Here is a 17585-nt window from a genome sequence, read left to right as displayed (position 1 = left end):
GGACACTTTAGGATATTATGAACATTAGTATTGTAAAACTGCAATGAGTTGTGGCAGATGTGTCACGTAAGATATCTGCAAAAATGATATAATTTGCCAAATATGATAATCTCATTTATGTGTTTGCATCACCTCTGGGGTCAGAAGAACATTTTGTATGTGTGAGCAGAGTTTTTTAAATAACTTCTCACTGTACTGGACCCAGGTACTGATTGGGAGCCAGAGAATTGGAATGCAATAAGTGGGTGTGGGATGGGGGGGAGAGGAGGGAGAAGAAGGCTCAAAAGCACAGTCTGTGACTGGTTGAGGAGTTTAACTTCAGAGTTACCCACCAGTCTTGGAAGCATCTGCTCTCCCTTTCGCAGCCTGCCCTGACCTTGGCATTTCCAGTGAGGGCTACCCCAGGCATCCCAGGTCACAATCAGTGATGCCACATGAGGATGCTGTTTAGGCCGATCCTCCTGACAGCCTCCAGAGAAGGTATGATACAGCACTGGAAGAAAACTAACCTCATCAAGGAATACTTAAACCTCAAGTTCTCTTGCTGCTTTGTGTAAGATCATCCTGTTTTCTACCTGATTTCATTGCAAAAAGCTTCTCTTTCTGAACCGCAGAGGGGATCTAGAGGGTTTGACACCCTCAGCAGCCTCAATCCACAACTCCTATTTCCTCCAGAATCATGCTTCAGACCTTGCAGGGAAGCCCAGGGCCTTCCATGACACTCCTCTGGGGTGACCTAGTCAGCAGACTCATCTTCCAACTAGAAGCAAGCAAGGCCCTGTTCTGGCGATGAGGTACTGCTCCCCACTACTAGCCTGTGTCAGGCCTGGTTGGTTTTGGGGGTAAAGGAGAGTAAAAAAGGGAAACCAGAAAGTTTGAACTCGATAGTTCAGGTTGTCAGAGAAAAAAAAGCTGATTCAGGGTTAATGCGTAGAAGATTTGCACTGACGGCTTAACAAGAAGCCAAGATTGTTACCCATCTGTCATGCTATTCAGTAGAGCAGATGGGAAACAGTTCCCCCCCTCCGTCCCCCACACGATTTAGATTTTAATGAAATATTGAAAACTGAAATATTTCATTAAAATGGTGCCATGGTGCCTCATGGAAGCTGTAGTTCAGATGCCTTATGCAATCAATCATTCTCCTCTATGAGCTGAACTACATCTTCCTTGATGTACCACTCTTTCCCCCTCTTAGTGAGGGAAGGGCATGCATCACAGGAGCCCTTAGCCAAAGTGCATCTAGGAAAGCAGAATTTAACTTTAAAAAGTACACTTAATTGATTAGATAGCAAGTTGACAAAAGGTAGAAATAGCTTCCAACCACTCTTCCTAATTTCTGTGCCAATGTGTGCAATCACATTTTTCTATTTTTAAATGGTTTTCCTCTTCCCCATTTTATGACAAAGTGGAAAAAAAAACACCAGGAAAACTGACTAGCAGTCTGTACAAGAGAAATTCTGCATTTGACAGCACTTTGTGTACTAAATAAACAACCTGAAAGAAATCTTTTGCACCGTTATTTCCAATTGTTATTTGTAACTCTAGTACAGAAAATATTTTTACGGAGACATGCAATTTTTGCAAATTGATTGTGTCCCTTTAACTCTTACCAGAGGGGTAGCCGTGTTAGTCTGGATCCATAAAAGCAGCAAAAAATCCTGTGGCACCTTATAGACTAACAGACGTTTTGGAGCATGAGCTTTCGTGGGTGAATACCCACTTCGCAGGATGCATGCATCTGACGAAGTGGGTATTCACCCACGAAAGTTCATGCTCCAAAACGTCTGTTAGTCTATAAAGTGCCACAGGATTCTTTGCTGCTTTAACTCTTAAATTTCTTCACTTCTGTGGGATTTAAATTATATTTTATCTCCTACAATAGCAGATGTCATGCAACCACCATGTTGTTACTCTATTACATTTTTTTAGTATTACTCCAAGGAGGCTACTTAGCAATCGAGTTTGGAAAAGTATTATATCATCACAGCAAGGGATGAATCAGAGACGTAGGGAAAGACAGGACTTTCCAAACAGCAGCTAAATCCCAAAATAATACAGAACTTAATTCCTCTGTGATCTGTCATCTGAAATTCCTTCCTAAGTGGTGGTGGGTTTGTTTTTTTCTCTTTTTTCTAAATATTGATGACAGGTTGAGGAAGATGCTTAATCACCCTCTTTGAAGGCAATGCTCCTTTCCACCAAATAAGCTTCCCCTTCCAAAATTACTGGATTGGAAACAACCTTTAGCAGTGGTTCTTCAACAGAAGTGTAGGAAACTCTCTACATTAAAGTTAATCTGAAGGACTACCTCTCTATCAAACCTGCGTGCAGCAGGAAGCATATAACTGAGTTTTATTCTTTACTAAGGCCCTGTAAAGATTTACATATGTGCTTAACTTTTTGCACTGCGAGCAGTCCTACTGATTTCAATGAGATCATTGGCAATACATGAAGTTAAGCATGTGCGCCAATCTTTGCGGGATTAGAGCCTTTGTCATAAGTAGATAGGTAAGGTAAGGGTTAATTTTCTTTTACCTGTAAAGGGTGAACAAAGGAAACCAAACACCTGACCAGAGGACCAATCAGAGAACTGGATTTTTTAAGAGTCAGGGGCGGGAACTGTGTACTCGGGGTCTTTTGTTTCTCCCGGCTATGGAGGAAACAGCTTTCCTGCTAACTCCTATTTCTTTCTAATATTCTCCTACAAAGTGTGAGTACAAAGGCACAAGGCATATGGCGTTGTCTATATGCTTTGTGTGTGTATTTGCATCGTGTTGTTGTTACTGTTGCTTGCCTGGTTTAATTTGGCTCTATCTTTTGAATCGGAGGCTGTTGTCTTCATATTTCTTATTATGCAAGAGCCTGTATTGACATTCTAATTGCGGTGGGTTATATTGTTGCTGTATTTTCTTTCTTTTTATATAAGTTTCTTTTTTACATGGTTTAGGTTTTGGTTTTTCTCTGGTGAGCTCAGGGAAGGGGTGGTTAGAAAATCTTATATATTAGCTTTACTAGATTTGATGGCATCGCGCTCAGGGGTGAGGTTGATTTCCTCTTTGTTTTGCCTTCAGGGAGTTAAGTACTGCAGCTCGCCAGGCTACACGGGAGGGAAGGGAGGGGCAGATGGGATAACGGGAGAAGGGGTAGGCTGTGTTTTCCGTTGAGAGATAGGAGGAGACCAGGGTCTGGTCGTGTCTTGCTGGGGTCTTTGAGGGAGAAGGTAGGTGGGGGAAAGTGGGGGAGGCCAGAGAGGGGGTTCCCCCCAAGGAATTTGGGGAACCCAGGCTGATAAGAGCCTAAATCTTATCTGGTGGCAGCGAAGTAAGATCCAAGCTGGGTATAAGCTTGGGGGAGATGCACAGTAAACACTCAGATGTTGAACTCTAAGTCCAGATTTGAGACAGACATTTACCACAGCCTTAGATAGCAAATGCTCTGTCCGTGTGCATATGCCACTCCATGCAGACTGGGGCCTTGATCCTTGCTCAGTGGCTTCTAGGCAATACCACAATACTAATTTAATGAAAGATTAATTACAGTGCTGCTCGAGAGACTTATTAAAAGCTCTTTCAATATTGTTGGTGTTGAGTAAATACAAAACTGCTCAACATATACCAAATGGAACATCTAATATATGGCTAGTTAGCAGCACAAGTGCATGAGCACCAGCCGGTGTTTACAAAACACTTTTACCCTGTCTTTGATTCTCAGATCCCCAATTACCCACTTGTCACTCCTCTTTACCGTCTCACCTTCAAGGCCATATAACTTAGGAGGTGTTCTTCTGACCAAACAGGGCTGCACGAAGCTCCATCCAGAGTCAAATAATTCTGACCTTGTGATGGGCCAGAGTAATTGTTGCAGAACACTGGAAAACTCAAAGGGTTCCATGTGGTCTAACTCAAACCATTTTACTTATAATATCTCATTTAGGTTTTGGCTGAAGACCACCTGACAGCAAACACAACCTTTCTTCAAGTTGCAAGTTATTGCCTTGCAGAACACACACAGCATACATCAGGGGCTTTTACAAGATTAAGCCTTCAAAAAAAAAAAAAAAAAAATCTAGGAATTTTGTACTAGTTTATATAGTTATTAATGGGCCTCCTCCCCTCCACTTTTACCTCAATTAACAGCAATTACTTATCATGGAATTTAGTCTTTTTATTAGTTATGTTGGCAAAGAGACTGGATATACTCTAAGCCAAGATAACAGAACTACCAATGGACGACTGAAGCTGTAGTACTCAGAGCCAGTTTCCATTCTGCCTTAAAATAATTTCATACTTTACCTATGTGATCTGCGATTAAGAGAAACAATTTGATCTAACACAGAGAGGTCAAAGCACATTGCATACATCACAGCCTTGTTAAAATGTCAGAAAAAAATAAATTGTTTGAAGAGGACGAATAGATTGATCAAAGATAATAGATATGTTCTCAAACACGGATTGCACCTTTCTGAACAACTCCTTGCTAGGAATTCATCATTTTACCCTGGAAACGATATCCTACCATACAAATCTCTACTCTGCTTCCTACAAAGACAGTGTTCACTTGATTCATGTACTCAAGAAACATATGATCAGAAGGGTAAAGTGCAATTAATTATTTAGGAATCCGCAGTTCCTAACAGAATTCCATCTTTAGAGACTGAGAATTTAAGAGCTTTTTTACAGCCAAGTGACAGATGCAGATACAGGAAAGAGCAAGTCTGGGCACATTTTCCTGGATTTCAAGGGAGACTATCTGTGCACAAAAAGGAAGAGACATGGAATGAAATTCTAATCCTAATGAAGTCAATGAGAATTTTGCCATTCGCTTCAAATGGAATCCAAGATTTTACCCATCGACTCCTACATTCTGAATCATAGGGTCTATGGCCTCAGATGGCCCTTCACAGTCCACCGAAAACACACACAGCATACAGTCATTTGAAACTGTAACACATATTTGATAAGCCAATTTTACAGCAATAAATCTGGTATGGTGTACTCCTATGTGGTATTTTTATAAAACACACATCATATAGCCCTAATCAATTTTTAAAATATATATCAATGTGTTTCAGGATTCGTGTGTGTGTTGGGGTGATAGTGGAAAGCATAGATAATCTTTCTGTAAGCAGAGAAGTTACCAGAATATATATACATTGCATACCATCCAAATTTACTCCCTTCCTGCAGTTTGGATTTATTAGTGACAAATAAAAAAATTGGATTAGATCAAAAAAAATCAATAAAGTACACATTAAATGGATTAAGAATTGGCTAATGGATAGTTCTCAAAAATTAGTCACAGGAGAATCATCACTGAATGAGACGTTTCTAGTGGGATTCCACAGGGATCAGTTCTAGGCCTCACGCGCTATTCCACATTTTCATCAATGATCTGGAAGTAAATATAAAATCACTGCCGATAACATTTTCTAATGATACTTAGATTGGTGGAATGGTAAATGATGAACACAGGGCAGTCACACAGAGCAACTTGGATTGTTTGGTAGGCTGGGTCCATTCAAACAAAATACACTTTAAAACAGCCAAATGCAAAGTGATAAATGTAGGAACAAGGAAAGAAGACTATACCTAGAGAATTGGGGACTGTATCCTGAAAGTCAGGGACTCTGAAGTGGACAACTTAACATGAGCTCCCAGAGTGATGCTGTGTCAAGCAGGGCTAATGCGATCCTTGGAGATGCATGCTGGGGAGTAGGAAGGCGATTTTAACTCTATACACAGCATTGGTGAGACTGTACTCTGTACAGTTCTGGTGTCCCTATTTTAAAAAGGCTGTTAAAAAACTGGAGAGGGTGAAGAAGAGGGCCACAAAAATTATAAGGAGAAAATGTCTTACAGTGAGAGACTTAAAGAGCTCAGTCTGTGTAGCTTATCAAAAAGACGACTGGGAGGTACCTTGACAGGGAGAAAATACTGGGTATTATGGGCTCTTTAATTTAGTGAAGAAAGGCATAACAAGAACCAGAGGCTAGAAACTGAAGCCAGACAAGTTCAGACTGGAAATAAGACACACATTTTAACAGTGAGGGTGATTAATCATGGGAACAAACTACCAAGGGAAGCACTAGATTCTCCATCTCTTGAGATGTTCAAATCAGAACTGGTTGCCTTTCTGCAAGATGTGTTTCAGCCACGCACAAGTTGTTGGGCTCAATGCAGGCATAACTGGGTGAAATTTAAGTGCCTACAATATACAGGAAGTCAGAACAGATGATCTAATGGTCCATTCTGGCCTCAGTTTTTGAATCTCCAAGCTTGGCTGGTTTCTAAGATTTTTAATTAAAGATCCTCTTCTGCCCAACAGTTAGTTCCCTGTGTTTCAGAAACGCTCTCGCTCCACTTAGATGCTGGATAGAACTAACAAGATGCATCCACCACCGTGACTCAGTAGTAATTACCTGTCATCTTTATGCCAAGCTCAAGCACCTAATATCAGAATGATGAAAAAAAATCCTTGCATCTTGTAAAAGGATTCTGGAATCTGTTGTGCTATCATACATGCAAACCTCTTAATTTATACTAAAAAGGTCTTTCTGGTGCTTGAAGGAGTATGCAGTTTTTTAAATCAAAAGGTTGTTCAGTAAATGTGACAAGGTACAATTAATATGAATATAAAATTGGCTAAGGGACACCAACTTCAAATCTAGTCAGTTTTAAAAAAAAGCAGAGAAAAGTGCAATTTTTAAAACCGATGATGTCCCTTTATGATCTCTTCTCATACAATGTATTCCTACTTAATTACTTTATGCTGGTATTTCCTGATATTTATCTGTTTCCAACAGGGATGACATTGCCGATAAAGCTCTTGAATAAAGTTATATTAAACCAGGTTTATATCAAGTACTGCAGAGAAATAAGTTTGGCACCATTAATAAAAATTAAGTACTGTATGTAAATAGGTAGTTTTAAGAATATCAAAGTTAACCTTGCTCTTTAAAAATTAAACTCTTGGGACCAGGACCATATTGTGACACTGCACCCCATATTCTTCATAAAAATATTGTCATAATATGAATATGGCATAACTAAGATATGTTTTTATGTAAGATGGATCATGTGAGAGATCATTAGAAAGGTTATGATGTACTGATGTGATTATCCAATTTGTATGCATGTATCATTTCTGTATCTGAAGTTAGGAATATTGACTATGTAGCAATTACAACTTTGTGTGTACTTGGGGAAACATCCAGACAGTAGGCAATCAGCCTGGATGGTTCCAATAAGACGAATAGGGCTTTGATGATACTAATCTCCCACCTTCCTGAGAAGCTTCCTGGGATGCTGCTTTGACTCTACGAGGTCATGTGGTCATGTCACCTGGTACAGGGTCTCATCTTGAGCTGGTATTTTTCCATTGGAAAGGGGCTGGGCTAGGAAACAAAAGATTCCTGCCATATGTAAATCCTATTAAAGCTGGGGAGTGAGTTAATCTAGGCTCTTCTTGACTGCCTACCCGCCCAAGAAGGAAGACTGTTTCTTCAGGTGTTTTCAGCAAAGGAACTAGGCAGGGGAGGTAGGAGTGAGCCAGTCAAGACAGATCAGGCTGTAAAAGGAATCCCTGGAGAATTAAGGTGCAAGCAGGGCAATTTACCTTCAAGAAACTCTGCAACTTGCTTGAAATAACATTTAGGGTGAGAAATGATTATCTGTAGCCAGTATTCCTTAGTGTATTAAGCTTAGTTTGCGTGTTTGGTTTTATTTGCTCAGTAATCTGCTTTGATCTGTTTGCTATCCCTTATAATCACTTAAAATTTACCTTTTGTAGTTAATAAGCTTGTTTTTTGTTTATTCCAAAACTCATTTTCTACAGTTCATAACTTGAGAGAGTTGGGGGGAGGAGCTGTGCATATCTCTTTCCTCCACATTTGAGGAGGGGGGCGATTTCATGGGAGCTGACGGCTGTATAACTTTCTATACAACGACAAGACAATATAATGGAGTTTAGACTCCAGGGTGTGCCACCAAGTGCTGGCAATTCCCATAGCCCTCCCACGCAGGAGTGGTTCAGACTCTGTTGGATTCTACGTTTTTCCCTACCTTTGGTTGTTAAAATTTCTGTATAGCTACTACTACACATCACAACAACCCAGTCTATAACGTTCATGATCCCCAATCATTCACCCTGAAAGCGTCCAACCTCTCACACACATCTTTCTCTGTATCCATCTGGGTACACACCAATATCATCATCTCATAATACCACCACCACCACGAAATTACAAATACATGCATGGTATTCTGTGACACAATGTTTTACCTTATTAAATCATCTGCAACGACTTGTTTCCTCCAAATAAGCATCGGTATAATCATTTTTTTTTCCTTCTTCCGCTGCCCTTCCACTCTCTTTCTGGTCCTCTGGAACACAATGGATATCGGCATTCCCTAAAAAAATCCATGCAGATGTACAGCCGTATATCGACATATAATTTAGAAACAATTAGTACATTTTCCAAATATCAGCATCTCTTAAACACTTTATCATGAAAAATATTTCATCAATGTTTCATTTAGGGGCCATGGAGGTAGTTCGATTTCTATTGGGGTGGGGGGAAGAAAGAGGCCAGGATTCCAGGAAGGGAGTGCCACCTCCACCCCCTGATTCACCTCAGCAAGCTACCCTCCAGTCTGGGTTGGGGGGCAACCAAAAATTAGAACTCAAAAGATGGGAGCTTAGGTCACAAAGTTTGAAAACAGCTTAGGACACAGGGAGGGGGTAGCTAGGGGTTGTGTGCGGGCAGGGGGTAGCTCAAGGTGCAGAAAGGGAATAGCTGGGGCTGTGCATACAGGGGGTGGCTGTGGAGCAAGGAGGGAGGTAGCAGGGGCTGGGTGCAGGCAGGGGGTAGCTCAGAGTACAGGAAGGGGGTAGCAGGGGCTGGGTGCAGGCAGGTGGTAGCTCAGGGATGGGGGTAGCTGGGGCTCCATGCCGGGGGGAGGGAGGGGTCCTGTTGCCAGAGGGGTCTGCCGGCCATGGAGTCCCCACCCGGGTAGCTCTTACTGACTGCCTCTGCAGGAGCAAAGGGGGCTGGGACTTGGGAGCTGAGGAGCTGCTTTAACCCGGGGCACCAGCAAGAGAGGAAGGAATGCTGCGGCGGCCTGTTCCATGGCACCAGCCAGAGCAGCAGCTGCCACGCACTGCCTGTGTAATGGCAAAAACAACAGCCGGCACATTTTTCCACCAGTAGCAGTTACCTACTGAGCCTACTCAGTTCGTGTGAGCACACTCAGTGCAACCTAGATAGGAAATTCTGCCAGGGAGCTCTTTTGTGCCACTACGCTGGTGGGGATCAGGACTTCAGCCCCATATGGGGTGCCAGGGATCGGGACTTCAGCCTGCACCTCCAGCTTAAACCCTACAGGGGGCATAGGCTCACGGTCTGAAGGTTTCAGCCATGGGGTCTTGCGGCCCCCTTGAAAGGGCTCACGGACCCCGTTGAGAGAACTGCTGTAGTAGAACATAGTGATAGGACAGATGCCCAGTTTTAGGATCCATGTCAGACAGATCCAGCAACACCAAAATAAAACAAGGATAAAAAGACACCTGCATGCGCTATTCATTTAAAAATCTGTCCATTTAGTTAAAAGCATAACTGAAAGTTGCCACATGGAAACTAACAGCAGGAAACATGCACAGAAAAGGCAGACCTGGGAAGTCCAAAGTAGAAGTATAAGGAAAGAGAAACCTGACCAGCAAAATTTAAATAGGGGATACAAGTATGCTAGGAAGACAGTGACTTGTTTTTAGTCTCCAGCTAACACCACAGAGGAGAGGCAGCTGTTTGCATTCCCCTTCTCATCAACAAAACCAAACCAAAACCTTAGTTTACCTGTGGCAACAGTATAAGACCTTTCCAAAGACAATCCAAGCATTTACTTTACTGCCTGTTTAGGAAATAGTCTGATACGTCCACAAATTTTACTAATATCAGCAGTGGTATAACTTGTCTCCTCAGCCCTGCCCTGGGTTTATACCAAGAGCTCTAACCTCCATTTGGCTTTACTGAGAGTCAAGATCACTCAGCACCCTTCAGGATGAAGCCTTAAATTTGAAAGAGTTAGGTTAGCAGGAAAAATGGCTGTGTGCTGCTTTTAAAGCAGTGCTATGTAGTTTATTCCAGCAGTAATTGAAAGGCTAAAATTAAATTTGGATTTTCTTTCCAAAAACCTGAATAATGTTTATGAATATCTGGATTCATCACTGGCATTTGATAAAGTTTCAGGGATTGCATTAGGAATCCAGGTCAGGAAGAGCGCGTAGGAGGATTTGTCCTCTCCCTGTTTTTTTAAAAAAACATGTACTCATTTAAATAAACACACACTATGTCAAAGAGATATTTCATTCAGCACCTTTAGAGTCCTGTATCTCTAGTCACAATTGTCAGTCTGCATTAGTACCAGAGATGGTGGAGCATAAGTTTAATTTTCTTAAGTCACCTAGGGAAGCTTCATAGACAGACATTTTGACAAACATTTCTTATTAATTCCAATCTAAACCTGAGAAATATTAAAGTTATTAGCTAGTCTCAAAGGCACACTAGCCCTCCCAATTATCCTCAATAATCTTGACGAGGAAGCCAAATTTCATTACTTATCACTAAGTTGGGATAATTTACCGCTGACTTTCACTTCTTCTCTCATTAGATCTGTTATACTCTAATAGGTGCTATTTATTTGACAAGCAATTAATCAACTTCAGCTAAACGAGACACTAGATGGCACACAGTTATTGCCATATTTAAACTAAACTAAAATACAGTGAAAATATTTTGATTAGAGTAAGCAAAGTCAGAGCAAAAAAAGTTATGTATCAAACTGATCATATAGCATATTAAAACATGCAACTCAGAGGCAACTTACTGATCACCATTTTAAGGCATTCAGGGTTATCTTGAATAAGTGGCTCAGCTTGTACGGTTTTACTTAAGAAGTTCTTCGATATAAGAGGAAATCTGACTTTAGCAAGGATGTCAACCATGTATGGCTGGCGGTTAGGTTCATCATACTTTAGCCACCTGACTGCTGCATCATAAACCTAAAACACAAAAACAAAACCCAGTAAAGTAACTAAAGCTACAAAACAGTTTTTCTTATGTAGCTGAAAAAGAGTAGCTAACTTGGTAATATTTAAAAACCTCCCCGTCCCGTCTCTTCCCCAAGCTCTGTCCCCATCCACTCCTCTCTCTCTCTCCCTCCCCCTTCCTCCCCACCCCCATCACTCGCTGCTTCTTCGCCTTCCCTGCCACCCCCCTGCTCAGGTCAGGAGGGATTTGCCTGCAGAGCCAAGGTTGGGAGCTGGTGCAGCCCGATGCAGGAAGGTGGCAGCCTCTGCTGAGTAGGGGCTGGCATGGGTGATGACCCTGTGTCTCCCTGCCAGCAGTAACCAGACTTTGTGTGACTGATCTGACCGGACACTGCCAGGTCCCCTTTTCGATCGAACTTTCTGGTCGAAAACCAGGCACCTGGCCACCCTACGTTGAAAGTTCATCTCATTTATGATTCCAGAATGTGTGAATTATACAAAAATGTGAAAAATCCAACATACTTTAACATGAAACAAAATAAACATATTACTTTGAGATAAATACTGCCTACGAAGTCTTCAGATTTTGAGAGGTCTATACAAACCAATTCTGTTTTCAAATGAAAGGCCCAATCCTGAAAATTCTTACTCACCTGAATAGCCCCACTTATATCAAGTCCACTCATGAGCATAAGGATTTGTATGACCAGGACCAAAGCAAAAGGTAGATGTTATAATACAACACAAGATTTATAACCCTGCCATTACCTGAAATACCTTGTACCTGTTTTTTTTGTTTTGGTTTTTTGTTTTGTTAATGTTTCTAGTCTAGAGTGTGAGGGAGATCTCATTATACCGGAATTGTGAGTCTCAGAACATATTTATATTATTTTTATTCCACATTACCATAGCACCTTTGTTAGGAGGGCCACTTCAAACAATAGTTATTTAAAACAATTAACAGCAGAATACTGCAAATGCAACATTATGGTAAGTTAACTTGGTAAAGAACCCAAGTATGCCAATATGCAACTTGTGGGCATTTTTTCTGCTGTCATCTTGAGTGAAGTTTAAAGAAAAAAGCATCCAGGGTTTGCAGGCTAAAATAATTGTATGTAAATACAGCAGCTGTTTGTTCAAGAATGCAGAGTGTTTCTTTACTTTATCTAGTGTGTTTACACAGGACAGTTTCTACTTTAAATGATAGTTATTAATGATCATGCTGTCGCAACACAGTTGAGCTGAAAACTGATCATAAAAAGTAATTAGAGTTCAAACTGGATGGATATTCTGCCACCAAACCCTTTTGCCACATTCTAAATTATTAAGGTGAAAGGACTGTCCCTTTGACCAAACATTTCAGTTATAATCCCCTTTACCTATAAATTATAAATCAGAAAATAAGGGTGAATGAAAAAAAATGATAGGTTTATTACTAACCCTACAGGCTAAGTAAACCCAACAGATGTATAATTGGAACAGAAAACATGATATACACTTATTGATGGAAACATATACGGGAAAGATATGAAAGGTAGTTTATAACTAAACCAACTTTCCTTAGCTAAATCTAAATGCACTCTGGAGTACACACGCTACCGTGTGTACAAAGATTATCCGGACACCCCAAGAATCACCTTTCACGCAGGAGTGCTTGGCTGGCAGACAGCTTGGGAGAAAGTTCCCTTTGATAACACAGAACAATTTATGTAACTTAAATCTTCTCATACCCCCTTTCCTAGAGGCTTTTTATGCAGGCTAAGTTCTTCCTATACAAAATCTTTTACAACCTCGCTGAGCTGGAGCTCACCCTCTCAGCTTAGGGCTTTAACTGTATTCTATTAGTTAGCTAAGCCTGCAAACAAACAAAAAAACCCAACCCCCACAAAAGTACTCCAACATTTTTGGAACTTGCATTTCTAGTTTCTAGGGTGTTACTCTGTGGTCTCAGTATTTCCATGCCCACAGCTAGAACTCTGAAGTTTCACTCATTTCCACAAACTTGTAGCTGTCAATTCTCATGTTCTTACCACCCAACATTTAAAAAACAAAAAGACCACACACAGAGTTTGATATAAACTGAAGCTTCGTTGTTTAGTCTTTGCCAAGCAAATTCACATAGTTTTATTTAAATGCTTTATTGCAGCAGATATATTAAGTAACCTGCGCTAATCTTAGAGCCTGCATATTTTGACAAACCTTAAAGTCAGCAAGATGCCAATTTTATCTTAGCGCGCGCACCCTCCCCCCCTTTTTGTTTGCTACTGTGACAGGAAGTTGCTCATGGTTTCCTCTTAACCTGATTTTTCCAGTTTTCCTGTAGCCGCAAAGACTGGCTAGAAAACAACATGCAGAAGCAGTATCTGCAGAGTCCTACATTCTAAATGGAATGGAGTGAAGGCAACTTTTAGGGCTATCAACAATGGCAGTAATTCCTTTCACTGAATGGTCTTCTGGCTCCTTTTAGCTGCCTCCAAGCATTGTCTTGATCTTCTGTCTAGTCAGTCCCATTTCCTTCTCCATTTCCAGGTTTCTTGAGTGCTCTGTACATTCTAGTTATATAGAATCCCCTTCCAACTCAGCTCATGTACTCTGGCTAAGGATACAGTTCTGTCACAGAGGCCATGGATTCAGCGGCTCTCCATGACTTCTTCAGCTTCAGCCCACCACAGCAGCCAGTCAGCCAGCCCCTGGAGGGACTCCCAGTGTTAGTCTTCCTTCTCTCCCAGGTATTTTTAGTAGAAGTCACAGACAGATTGTGGACTTCGTGAATTTTTGTTATTGCCTGCGATCTGTCTGGACTTCTATTAAAAATACCTGGGACAAAAATCTTAACCTTAATGGTGGCAATGAAGGTCATATATGGACCTATATAGACAGAACTCTTTCCATAATCCCCTCCTTATTTCCTTGAAGCCATTCTCACAACTACACAGCTTCTTACACCTGAAATGCTGCCTGTATTTGTTTTTGCCCGAATTAGACTGAAAGATTTCTGGGTCAGGGTTTATAAATGAAGCACTATGGAAATAGTAAGTCAGTGTTTAAAATCTTTCAATTTATGTATTTAGCTGGTAGAAGACACATTTTACTAAGAAAACTGGACTCTTACCTGATCTTCTGCTCTTACAGTCAGTGTGTCCTGGTTCAGGAGATGTGTCACACGTTTAACATCAAGCTGTAGAAACTCATCTGTCTTGTAAACTTCAGTGAAATGTTGATGGATAAAGTCATCTGCAGTGGCCTTCAGTTCTGGACAGTCTAGGCATTCTGCTAATACACTTATACCTATGCACGGAGGTGGAAAATATAAAAAGGTGTTAGACTTTTCCCAAAGTTTGTATTGCAAGAAGTCTTCATACATGCCAATGGAATAAGTACCTCTGAAATTATGGTATTTTTATTACTTATATATCACACAGTTTTACCCATAGCACCCATAACTCATCTGCAACTCAAGCTGAAAGAACTAAATGCTTCTTTTCTTCTGAAACTGGAGCCAAACACCAATTATGGATCTATCTCAGTGGAAAGGAGGGAACAAAATACTTCTGTCACAATATAATGCTATTCCACTTTTGGTTCCCAGTCCTGTGCAAGCCCATAATTGGATCAGGTTAATGGGTCTCTTCACAGACAGAGCTAATTGTAGAATCGGGACCTCAGTTTACAATGAAAATGACATCAGTTCCTTAAAAAGTGTCAAGAACATGACACTATCATCTTCATTTCTGTTAAACAGGATCCTATACTTAAATCCACTGAACCTCTTATAAGAAATATTGTTTGTAGAAGCTGCTCTGAAACTTGAGTTGATCTGGGTGAGACTTTTTAGTAATATTATGCAGTTCAAAAGTTTCCAAGTAAAGTCTCAAAAATTTATGACATATTGAATGATATATACCTGATTTGTGCAAATTCTGTTGTTGTTTTTTTAAAAGAAAAAACACCCAGCTCCAAACATTCATTGGCATTTTTCAAATACCTTTAAAATGGTGCATTTGTGTTAAAGTAATCTCTTACCAAGACAGTTTGAAGCATCCACTTGCTCTTTCAAAAAATCCACACACATTTTTTTCACAGGTTCTATTTGATACTGGTTTGCTGCATCTAGTAAAGACTGGACGTTATTGCTATTAACGGAAATTCTGCAAAACACAGTTAGTACAAAATGAGCACCACAAACTACCAAGCTACTGGTGTTTGAAACATTTCAACAAAGTTAAACAAAAACATCTGCAAAATTATTTCCCCACTCTTTCCCAGCCAGCTTTACCCTACATTTAAGGGTGAGATGTATTCTTTCTTTGTGTCCTTTCCTGCCCTCCCCTAATACAATAACTTACATAACAATAAGCAAATGAAGACAAGTTGGAACAACTGGTCCTTAATTCTAAAGGATGATTCTTAACCTCTGGACATTTGTAGGGGCCTGATCTTACAATAATCATTTGTACAATTACCCTTATACAAGAGGTAGCAGATTAAAGAAAAGGACTCTCTCTTCATCAAGTGTCACCCCACAGCCCTTTTAGCCCAAATAAGCTCAATATAAACATTCCAGATGACTGAAGTGCTATTTAAAAGCAGAAGAGAAAAGACACATTGTTAAGAAGTTTACAGAACTACCCTCTAATCTTCCTAGGAAGATTTGCCCCAGTCCTGCAAGCTATTCGGCATATGCAGACACTGGTGACCGGTGCCCATGTAGAGCTCCACTGACGTTAATAGGGGCATATGCAAGTCCCTGCCCAGAGAGAGTAACTTGCAGGATCCAAGCCTTTGGCATCTCTTTCATAGATGCAAATATCAATCAATTTTAGGTGCTGTCAGACTGATGTTTAGAGACTTCATGTAGCAATGCAAACAGCACATTTAAGCATTTGGGAATGTTTATTTCGAAATAAAAAGTAAAAACTTGCTAATTATATCTTCAACTTTTTTTTTTTTAAATTCCTAACCTGGAACAATAGAAACCCTGTTTTATTAAGTTACATCACTATGGCTCTCATCACATGAGCACATTAGAGATTAACTACACACCCTTAAGCTATGTCTACACATGGAATTACGGGTGTGACTCCATACTTGTGTACATGTACTTCTCTAGCTCGACTCAGCTTGTACTCAGCCAGCTCAGATGAGAGCTAGCATAAATATGTTTACACGTGCAGGGGAAATCATACCACTAGCTCCTAGAGTACATGTACACACACAGCCCCATTTAAGATACAAGTTTAAGTGTTTTCAGAATCAAGGCATACATTATTAATATTTTAGTTGGAATAACTATTTGGAAGACTATGGCATTGAGAAAAAAAAGCTTTACCAAGGTTAACAAATTTTAAATAAGGAGTTATAAATAGTAACAAGTCGCTGGACTACACACAACTTTTTTTTCTTTGAGATTTTATCATTTATAAATAGTATACTAAGCTTTAAACTTTCTGGCAAAAATGACACATTTTTAAACAAGCTACCTCGCAGTATAAGCAAACTCCACAAGCTGTTCAATAATATCAGGCTCTGCATCTTTTAGCTCCACTTCAAAGGACTTTGATTCAAGCATATTTGCTGCAATGAAGAGTAACAATAGAACTACATCAGTCTATCATTCTCTGAGCAGTTATCTTTCCACCAGTCACAAAAATCAGCAGTAAAGCAACTATGTCAAGGGGAAAACCATAAGACAAAAACAAAACGAAACCAGCATTCCCAGATCAATATTCACACATAGGAACTATTTAAATAGAAATAAAATTAATTTATACTTTACCATAATATAAAAGTTTATTATTAATATTCTAACAACAACTTCACTTTTGTAAGTTCTACTCATATTTAAGAACATAAGAACCAGGGCTGATTAATCGCAATTAAGTCACACGATTAACTCAAAATAAATTAATCGTAATTAATCGCAGTTTTAATTACATTGGTAAACAACAGACTACCAATTGAAATTTATTCAATATTTTGGATGTTTTTCTACATTTTCATTTATATATATATATATATATATATATATATATATATATATATATATAGCAACCTGTGTTGTAACGGAAATCAAAGTAGTATTTTTATTACAAATATTTGCACTGTATAAACGATAACAAAATAGTATTTTTCAATTCACCTCATACAAGTACAGTAGCACAATCTCTTTGTTGTGAAAGTGCAACTTACAAATGTAGATTTTTGTTACTGTTACATAACTGCACTCAAAAACAAAACAACGTAAAACTTCAGAGCTTACAAGTCCACTCAGTCCAACTTCTTGTTCAGCCAATCCCTAAAACAAACAAGTTTGTTTATATTTACAGGAAATAATGCTGCTCTCTTCTTATTTACAATGTCACCTAAAAGTGAGAACAGGCATTTGCATGGCACTTTTGTAGCTGGCATTGCAAGATATTTATTAGCCAAATGCGCCAAAGATTCATATGCCCCTTCATGCTTCGGCCACCGTTTCAGAGGACATACTTCCATGCCGATGATGCTCATTTAAAAAAAAAAAAAAAAAAAAAAAAAAAAAA

At 39.8% G+C, this 17585-nt stretch overlaps 1 protein-coding gene across 1 annotated transcript in view; it reads right to left on the bottom strand.

Annotated features, from left to right (window-relative positions):
• KLHL7 (kelch like family member 7) overlaps positions 1 to 17585 on the bottom strand; it is a 51476-nt gene that overhangs the window by 13821 nt on the left and 20070 nt on the right. Inside the window, exons 3-6 of the mRNA XM_075061993.1 lie at positions 16527 to 16620; positions 15070 to 15194; positions 14159 to 14334; positions 10869 to 11058 (exon numbers count right to left, since the gene is read on the bottom strand). Of these exons, the coding sequence (XP_074918094.1) occupies positions 10869 to 11058; positions 14159 to 14334; positions 15070 to 15194; positions 16527 to 16620 (585 nt within the window). The remainder of the gene's footprint in view (positions 1 to 10868; positions 11059 to 14158; positions 14335 to 15069; positions 15195 to 16526; positions 16621 to 17585) is intronic.

Source organism: Chelonoidis abingdonii, chromosome 2, assembly GCF_003597395.2.
Source record: "Chelonoidis abingdonii isolate Lonesome George chromosome 2, CheloAbing_2.0, whole genome shotgun sequence".
Taxonomy (NCBI): domain Eukaryota; kingdom Metazoa; phylum Chordata; order Testudines; family Testudinidae; genus Chelonoidis; species Chelonoidis abingdonii.
The sequence above is the reverse complement of the archived record's forward strand: the minus strand, read 5'-3'. Positions and strand labels throughout refer to the sequence as shown.